At 43.7% G+C, this 9,325-nt stretch overlaps 1 protein-coding gene across 1 annotated transcript in view; it reads left to right on the top strand.

The window, feature by feature from the left end:
- adgrb2 (adhesion G protein-coupled receptor B2) overlaps nt 1-9,325 on the top strand; it is a gene marked incomplete at its 3' end in the record, with an annotated part of 80,517 nt that overhangs the window by 53,016 nt on the left and 18,176 nt on the right. The window contains 3 exon segments of the mRNA XM_084484649.1: nt 3,489-3,569; nt 6,759-6,798; nt 7,385-7,399. Of these exon segments, the coding sequence (XP_084340775.1) occupies nt 3,489-3,569; nt 6,759-6,798; nt 7,385-7,399 (136 nt within the window).

Genomic DNA, 9,325 nt, shown 5'->3' with positions numbered 1-9,325 from the left:
ACACGACAGCACGCACACACACGATTTTGTTCACAACACACACACACACACACACACACACACAACAGCACGCACACACGACAGCACGCACACACACACACACACAAGCGCACGTACACATGCACACACAACAGCACACACATACACGCAAACGTTCCCCTTGTACACAAGTACACAATCACAGGCACACTGGGTCGTTAACACGCTCACACAAACGTGCACAAAAGCGACCAGTACATACTCACAAAACCCTGGAAAGGCAAGGGCATATTTACACTTTCCACAGTCAGTACATCTCATAATGCCTTGAACACTAAAGGAAAACCAATCCATATAACCACAGAGAAGGATTTCTCTGCACATACAGGAAGTCTGCAGTCTACATGCTGTCAGAGGTTAAGCCTAATCTTGCATGGATGTAAATGGGTGACACGCAAGAGGCGTTTTACAGTGCAGACACTTTGAGAGGGTTACCCATTTTTAATGGAGACAGGGCACATGTTAAAGTGCAAAAAAAGAGAGAAAGGGAGCCGGGGTATTCTCATGGGGCTGTATGACCCTTTTAGGACACTGTATACCAGTGGTTCCCAACCTTGGGGTCGGGGCCCCACTTGGGGTCCCCTTGATACGCATACGGGCTTGCAGGAGATTACTGACATAAGCTAGAGACATAGCTACTGATGAGCCATTTTAACAAACCAACAATCTTTTTTGAAGGTCTCATAGACGTCCTGCTTATCCATACTGACAAACCTATTTTCATGATTCATAACCACAATCATACTTTTACTAATCACTTAGGGTGGAGTAGGGCGATACGGTTACGTTCACCGTGACATTGATATTGCGGGCCGATGCTGATTGGGTAAAAACAGTTTGTGTGGAAACGGATGCACAAAAGTTCAAGTTGGGGTCGCATCATTTTCCGAGCTAGACATGTGGTCATGGGCCAAAACGTTGGGAACCGACGTCGTTTAACAGACAAAAGCATTGTGTCTGCTATGGTTCCCTGCTGTAGCCATTGCTCAGACGAGATGTGGATAAGCCTCACTCAGGATAAAGAGTTACAATGAAAGACAAAAAATGAGACAGATTGAGAGCAGATAGATAGAGAGAGGGGGTTGGATGGTAGGATGATGTATCTCGATGATGTATGAGACGTTTGAGGAGCAATGAATATAATTTCAGAGGAGTTGAAAATAATGGGTAAGGAAACAGCAATGTATGGAGAGACTCTTTACTTTGAAGTGAGTACACAAAGACACACACACACGCAAATACACACACGCGCACAGATACATACACACGCACACCGAGGCACACACACACACACACACACACACACTCACACACACACACACACTCGCACTCACACTCACACACACACTCACACTCACTCACACACTCACACACAAAGAGAGACGAACAGGAGCCCTGTGCCAAGTACGGACATTGAATCGGAAAAAGCTGAATAAAGAACAAAATAAAATAGTCTGTGCAATATTTATGAGCGATACAGACATTATTCCCATCTTGAATGTAGCAGTCCATATATGCACGCGCACACACACACACACACACACACACACACACACACACACACACACACAAAACCACACACAAACACGCCTCGCTCTGTATTGTACTGTGATTCTCTTGCCCTCTGCTTCTGTTTATCTGTGTCTCTCGTTCTTTTTTCTTCTCTATCAACTCAATTAAAATGAGATGAACCCACGTTTTAATTTAACAATACAAGAATGTCATACGGATGTTAAGAGGAGTAGAGGAAAGGCAGAATTGGAGGACCTAATTCACTTCATGTGTTTTCCTCTTAGGATTTCTCTTAGGCTGGGAAATGCACTTACATATTTAGCAGTTTCTTAGCTATATTTTCTCCAAGTAAATGTTGCATTTGCGTCTGCTCATAGAGTATACAGAATTATCTGTATTTATGATTTATATCGGGCAGGAACTTGGTTCTTATGTCTTTAAATATGCTAAAGGATAACATGAAATGTAGCCCTGTCTCATCCTCATTGTTGACACAGCAGCCTGTCCTGTCTATGCTGGACCGGCATGTGTCTGTGAGGCTCTATGGCCAGGCTGTGGTCGCTGAGTCGGTACACAAGTTTTCCTCAGTTTCTGACCAGTTACGGTGGTCAGATGGTCTTTACATCAACTCTGTTCAGAGCCAAATACCATTGACATAACATATCATCATATTGGGTATGTCTCTGTCTATGTCTCTCACTCTCACTCACTCATACACTCTCTCTCTCTGTCTCCCTCGCTCTCTCTCTCTGTCTTGTTTTCTCTCTCTCTCTCTGTCTCGGTTTCTTTCTCTACATCTCTATATTGTTATCTCTGTTCATGATGGTAAAGATGGACTTACTTTAACCAAAGCAAAAATATCCAGTTGTATTTGAGCAAAGCAAAATTATCCATATGAGAATGAGTGAAACTCATGCAAAGCCATGAAGTGTTAGAGTGTGTGTGTGTGTGCCAAGCAAACACAAATAAATAAATACATATATTTCATAGGATGGCTCGGTATGATGGTGTTTACATACCGCAGCGGGCTCCTTGTGTTGAGTGTAATTGAAAGTCCCCTCCACCGCGGATTTCTAGAACCGGGATCTCCTACCTTTGAAGGGCTGCTCTTTCTCTGTAGAATGGGAAATATTAGCATTCCCTGTATGTATGTTTAAGATATGATTGCGTAGGGGCTCTGTTTTATTCATTTATTTTCTAAGTGTCATATTTGCATATTCACATCCAATACGTCCACCACAATGTTTTGGTCATCTTTAAATCATATACAAATAATACTTTTTATGAATATATATATTTTTACAAAATTATACGCAATTTCTACCTCTCTTGAAAAGCTTTTTTTGCCTGAAGTAACAGACTATCGCACTTCAGTCATAAAGAATAACAGAAATGTTCAGTAAACATACGTAAAAAACGTGAAAAATTGTCATTTTGGGGTTAACTTTACCTCAACAGGCACTGTGTAGGATTATTGCATGCATGAATCGCTCTAAATTGCCAGTATATAAACCGGTTGTCATTTAACAAAAAAAAAGTAGAATTTTCCCAGACTCGTTGTGTAGAACAGCCTGTGGGCGGATTTATATTATATTTGAACCGGGCCAGAAGAAAGAAGGAAGTGATGTCGTTGAAGTGTGGATAATGGCAAAAATGTTTCAGTGCTTTTACATTTTTACATTTTATTTGCATTCACCCATGCCACTCTCATTGTCTGTTCATACTGAATGTGTCTTTATTATTTTAACTATTAGCTCATGATTCTAATTATCTCAACGCACAGAGTGCTTGCACTCCATTGCTCCCAATGCAGAAGCTTGAGCAGGCTGCAGTTCACTTACTGGCCAAAGGGGGCAGTATGGGAATACATCTCTGCTTCTTACAGGTAGATTCTTTCAATTCATCCACACTTTTGTACTCCCTCCCCCCCGCCACAGGTGCAGGACGCGGTGCGCTGTCGGATGGGCGGATGCAAAGACGACAGCGAGAACTCGCCGGACTCCTGCAAGAATGGACAGGTGCAGATCATGGTGAATAGCATTTCATTTCATTCAGCGTTTCAGTTCCATCCTGCCCAATCCCGTCCTCTGGATCCACCCGGTCCGTCCAGTCGGGGAGGAAGAGCGTTTGTCCGACGGATGCAGTGTTTCCCTTCATGGCCATGATGCCTGGACTGAAGCTTTCTTAACAAATACATCCCTCTCAGCCCACTCTGCCCATTTATTTTCCTTTGAAAGCCTTTTCATTATTCTTGTTTCGCCGTCGTGCCGTTTTGCCTCAGAGGTTGTTTTTCAATATCCTGCTCTGTGTCTAAAGAAGTTTTATCATTATTTTTATATTCCAGCCTCAATCGACTACAGTATTACTGCCGCGGTAATATAATGTTAATAGTTGATGACGGCTCTTGAAAGGAAAAGGAAGAAGGATAAGACAACAACACACTTGTAGGCTTCCCAGACAAAGGAAAAGTCTGGAAGCTTTAATAGTAGACGGTCGAACGGTGTCTGTGGTGCACCTTAGTTTCCTTCTCATTATCGGGTTTTGCTTCTTTCAACCTACACCGCATTTTCATAGTGATTTTCATAGAGTGCAGACCCCACATAGCGTTATTATAATCCCCCCGCCCCCCCCCCCCCCCCCCCTTCTAAAAAAAACAAGTGACTAATAGAACAATAAATCATCGCTGCTTGAACCAGCCTTCGCCACAATGTCAGCGCGGTCACCTCCGTCGCGGCACAGAGCATGACTTGCGGCCCCTGAAGGTTCCCTGCTGTTAGCAGTGTTTGGTGCACCGTGACCTGCCTTCACAATAAGAGTCACGGGCTCCTAAACACACCTCCTTAAATAGAGATTTAGAATCCGGAACCTATTCGGGGGAGCTTTACTTTATTTATTGTCTGTTATCTATGTATGTATATACATATTTCCTCGTTCAACCGGCAACATTGATACATTGCCAAGGCGAGCGGATTACATAAGCAGCCTTCCACCTGTGTTGATATTAACTGTAGAGCATTGCAAGTAGAGTATTATTAGCTGTTATGGAGAGCCTTTTTTTGGGGGGGGTCAGCAGCCGCTATCATTATTATTATTAAGAGGTCTGTATTTATATTTATGTATGTATAGTGGACCTTTATTCTGAGGAGGAAAGCGAGGCCATATTTTTGGATACACACCTGGCAGAGCATTGCGGTGGCTTAGTTCTGCTGCGTCACCTTGGTATCCATAATCACAGTAAAAGGATCACGTCGTGCAGTTTATTCTCCCTCTCAACACAACAAAACTCCTCCTCTGTAATTGAAAAGCCTCTTTCGACGCGCTGACGGAGACGTCATAAAACCCGCCATCCCGAAAGGGGAATAAAATAAGAAAGAACAGGAAGATAGTGTCCTCGCACTGTTTTCCGTTCTCCTCCCTTACCCACCTCATCCTCACCACTCTGCTTCTCTCCATCTCACCCCACCCGCCGTCCATCCACCTCCACCCACACCACCACCACCACCACCACCGACACCACCACCACCACCCCGGTCAGAAGTGTCCCAACGTCAGCTACTGCGGCCAGCAGTGCGGCTCGCTGCGCTACGGCACCGCCGCGACCACGTGCCAGCCCATGTCCTGCCACCAGTCGTCGCCCCACCCGTCCCCCGTGGGCCCCCCCGGGTGCCGGCACGGGTGCCAGCAGGCCTGCCTCCACAGCCTGCCCCACCTCAACCACAACCACAACCACCTCCACGAGCACAGCATGGCGAGCTCCGACTTCCACAGCCTCGCCCTCATGAATCATAACCACACCCACAGCCACCACAGCAGCCAATCAGTACGTTGCGTAGACCGTAGACGGAGCCGTGATTGTGTTTTAGCCTGTGATGTCTGTAAAAGAAATGGTGCACTCTTTGATAATGCAAAAAAATTGGGGTTATTATTGTTGCAATCCTGATTGATTTGTTCATGGATGGATTGACCACATATTGCTCCTATCATAGTAATAATTATTATTTAACTAAGGTATAACTATAATAGTATAATTGTGAAAGTTAACTATTATAGTTATATCATTACAGCGGAATAATCGTTAAAATGTTGTGCTGAGTTTATAGGGTATCTGAGGTTGGGTTTTATGTGTTGACTTTATTGTTGTTTAGATGTTTTATTTTTGTTGTATTTATTTTAGCACTAAAAGCTAGCATGAATTATTCAGCGTACAGCTCGGAACATGGCTTCTGGTGAGGCCTGTTCCCAAAGTCAATAGTGCTGTGCCAGCCACACAACACTGCAATGGTCTCCATATTATTAGCCATGACCCATGGTTCGCCGCGCTGTGCTTACCCTTGAAGGCGGGGACAAAGAGCATGTGTAATAGTCGAAAATCTCAATGATTATTTTTCTCTATTTTCTCTATTTCTCTATTTAAATATGACAGGGGTCGAGGGGGGAGGGCTGTTGTGATGTGGGGAAGAGGGATGGTTGTGTGTGTGTGTGTCTCTGTCTGTGTCTGTGTGTGCGTGTGCGTGCGTGTGTGCGTGCGTGCGTGCGTGAGTGCTGTGGGTGATGAGCTTATTCTCCTATGAGACCTTTCCATTCTTATTCTCCCGCTCTCGTCCTCTCAGCCTCCCCCTCCTCCTCCATCTCCTCTTTCTTCTCTTCCGGAGACTCTGCTCCATCCTTCAAATGTCGGGGAGGAAAGACAACAAATAATACACACTGGTGTTCATTATCCAGACTAAACTCTTTTGTTGTCGGAGGATACAATGAGGGCCAACGAGGAGATGAGTCACGTCGCGCTTCACCTCATTTAGTCAATGTGACTCACATGAGATTTTTGGAGCATTTTTTCATAAATCTTTCATAAAAAACATAAATAAATAAATGCTGGAAAAAGTTGTGCTTCAGCGGAGCAGCAGGGGAGATAATAGTTTCACCGGTCCGTTACACCCCGGCTCTTTTGTATGCATCTCGGCATCCAGGTGACTGCTGAGGCTAGGCGTGCGCAACGCGTCACCATGGTAACAGATCGTAGACTTTTCGTTGTCGTTGTAGCTGGGAAGTTAACGTTGACTGGGCTGCCTGTGTACATATGTATGACCGTTGATCTCACCGCTACTCTGGCATCTGACATGCTGTTACTGTTGTATGCGAAGCACATAAAAAACACACACAAAATACCTTTAATCTGTCTTTTCTGTCTTCTCAAACTCTTCTCTCAGACGGACTTTGAGAAAGACGTTGACCTGGCGTGTCAAACAGGTAAGCGCCTACTCATTCCACCTCTCTCTCCCACTCGCTCTCGCTCTCTCGCTCTCGTTCCTACTCTTTCTCACCTGGCTTTCACTCTCTCTCTCTCTCTCTCTCTCTCTTACTCACCATATTTCTTTGTAGAGATTATATATGGTATTTGCGGAAGGTGTAACACTGTGCTCTGCTGCCGTGAATCCTAATGATGAAACAGGAGGGATTATGTCGCCCGTCCCGCTTGTGGTTGGATCTCGGTCATTTATCAACAACATCTCACCCAATGAGAATGTTTTTTGGAAAAATTAAAACCATGTTCCAATGACACTGTGTTAAATTGTGCATGGTAATAATATTCTTTGGGGTGTTTGTTCCAAGACGTGTTTTAATTTTCAGCGTCCGTGAGTGCGTCAGTGCGTGCGTGCATGCGTGCGTGTGCGTGTGTGTGCGTGTGCGTGTGCGGATGAGTGTTTGCATGCGTGGCACCACAGCTTTTTTCTATTGTTTTGTCTGCAAAGTTAATGACGGGGAAGACGTTGGAGTTAATGTTGTGTTTTGTTACAAACTAACATGGAGTCACTTTCCCCCCTCGCCCTTGCAGAGAGAGGACACCCATGTAAGTTTTGTCATCTGCCGCCTTTGAGACTATTAACGACCTGAATTACCTCAAACGTTATTATGACTGCAGCCTGTACTGTTGGGCGCACACACACACACACACACACACACACACAAAAGGGCGATTAGATTGTATCCATAAACTGAGCGCCCTTAAAAGTCTATTTCAGGATGTTGTGCTCCCAACAGTACGGGAGCAGTAGAATGACCCTGTGCATTGTTCTAGCTAGTTCCCCCCCGTCCCCCCTCCCCCAATCCAACTAGGTATGTATGCTCTCATTGTAGAAATCCATCCAAATATTTATAGGTCTTTACAATAAGGGTTCATTAATTAACATTAGTTAATGCAATATTAAGCATTCATTCTTTAGTTTACATGAATTCCATGCTCACCATTACTTAGGCAACATAGACATCATTTGTAAATTATTAATAACCTAATGCTTATTATTGTATTTACCTATGCTTATTAATGCTCAATTAATGTACCCTTATTGTAAAATGTTATCTTGTTTGATTCCAAATGTCATCATGTGAATATGGCTTGGTTTGGAATCAAGCTTCAGGAAAACAAAAGCTTTAGCCCTCTGATGGGTGAGCATGCCATCGAGCATGCACTAATATACATACCTGATGCCTTATATAAGCCAAATGAGGTTGAACTTATTGTGTTTTCAAAGTATAGTGTCATTTCTTCCTTCTCCAGCATGTTTACCACGGTTTGTAGTACATTTTGTCCTGTCTATTGTTACAAAGTCTCAAGTTGTATGCCCTCCAAGTAAGCCTGCATGATAACTGACTAACAACACTGTAAGTAAGGTTTGATTCATGTTGGTAGCTGGCTACCTGTATGAATACAAATATACACACACTCAGAGACACACACACACACACACACACACACACAGACACACAAACACCCGCACTGACATGCACTGAGAAACAATGTTCCCATTGTGAGCAAGATATGAAATTGAGTTTTCAATGGGTTGCAATTCAGTTGAAGCTTCACACATTTTTTCACAAGTGCATTTTTTTGCTGAGCTAATGCAACATCTCAGTCTGCTCGCACCAAACTTTGAGATGGAGCAAGACATCGGGTCATGGTGCCAGAGACAAAACTCAAGAATAAAAAAACTCAAATAAAATAAAATGTTCAATATCTGCACCTGTTAGTTTTCCGAGACACTACTGGGTTGTGTTTTGCTACAAAGATGTAGGTTTGTGGCAGACGAGGCTATAGATCAACTGAACCCTGAAACTGCATGAAACAAGATTGTGGAGCGAGCTGGATGATTCTGGAAGTCCCTGGGTTACCCACAATCCTCGGCGGTAGCATATTACAGCACTGCACCGCACGCCGCTGTTCCTCTCAATATATTTCTAGTCTGAAACAATTCCACAGATACAAAGTACATTAAATACCTCGTCTTTTTTAATAAAAACAAACTTTTTATCTCTTTCTTTGTATACTCGAGGGTGTCTGAAATGTTGTTTGTTGGGGCTTGACTATCTTTTTCCTTTTTTCCCCCGTTGTATTCCGTTATCACTCTTGTCTCATCCACAATCACCCCTTGATTAAACTGTTTTCCTGTTTTGCCGTGATGCTATCTATCTCTAAACCACCGTTTGGCTGTGTTCTCCCATTTTCTCGGTCGTTATCTGATCTGCTGTTCCCTTCCTTTTTTTATGTTTCCTGATATTTCTTTCAATATTTTTTAATCCCTTCCTCACCTTTTAAACCCTAACGTCACTCTCCCTCCCCCACCGACCTCCTCTTTGTTCTGTTCTGTTTGTTATTTGCCCACCCATAAAACATTCCATTCTATTTTACGGGCTCGCTGCCTCTCCCCTCTTTCATCAACTTTTTTCTCTGTTTCGGCCCTGCCTCTATTTGCTGCTGCTTTCATCATCCTCCATCAAT

This window comes from Micromesistius poutassou (genome assembly GCF_964030765.1).
Source record: "Micromesistius poutassou genome assembly, chromosome: 20".
Lineage (NCBI taxonomy): Eukaryota > Metazoa > Chordata > Actinopteri > Gadiformes > Gadidae > Micromesistius > Micromesistius poutassou.
This window is presented reverse-complemented; position numbering and strand designations above follow the sequence as displayed.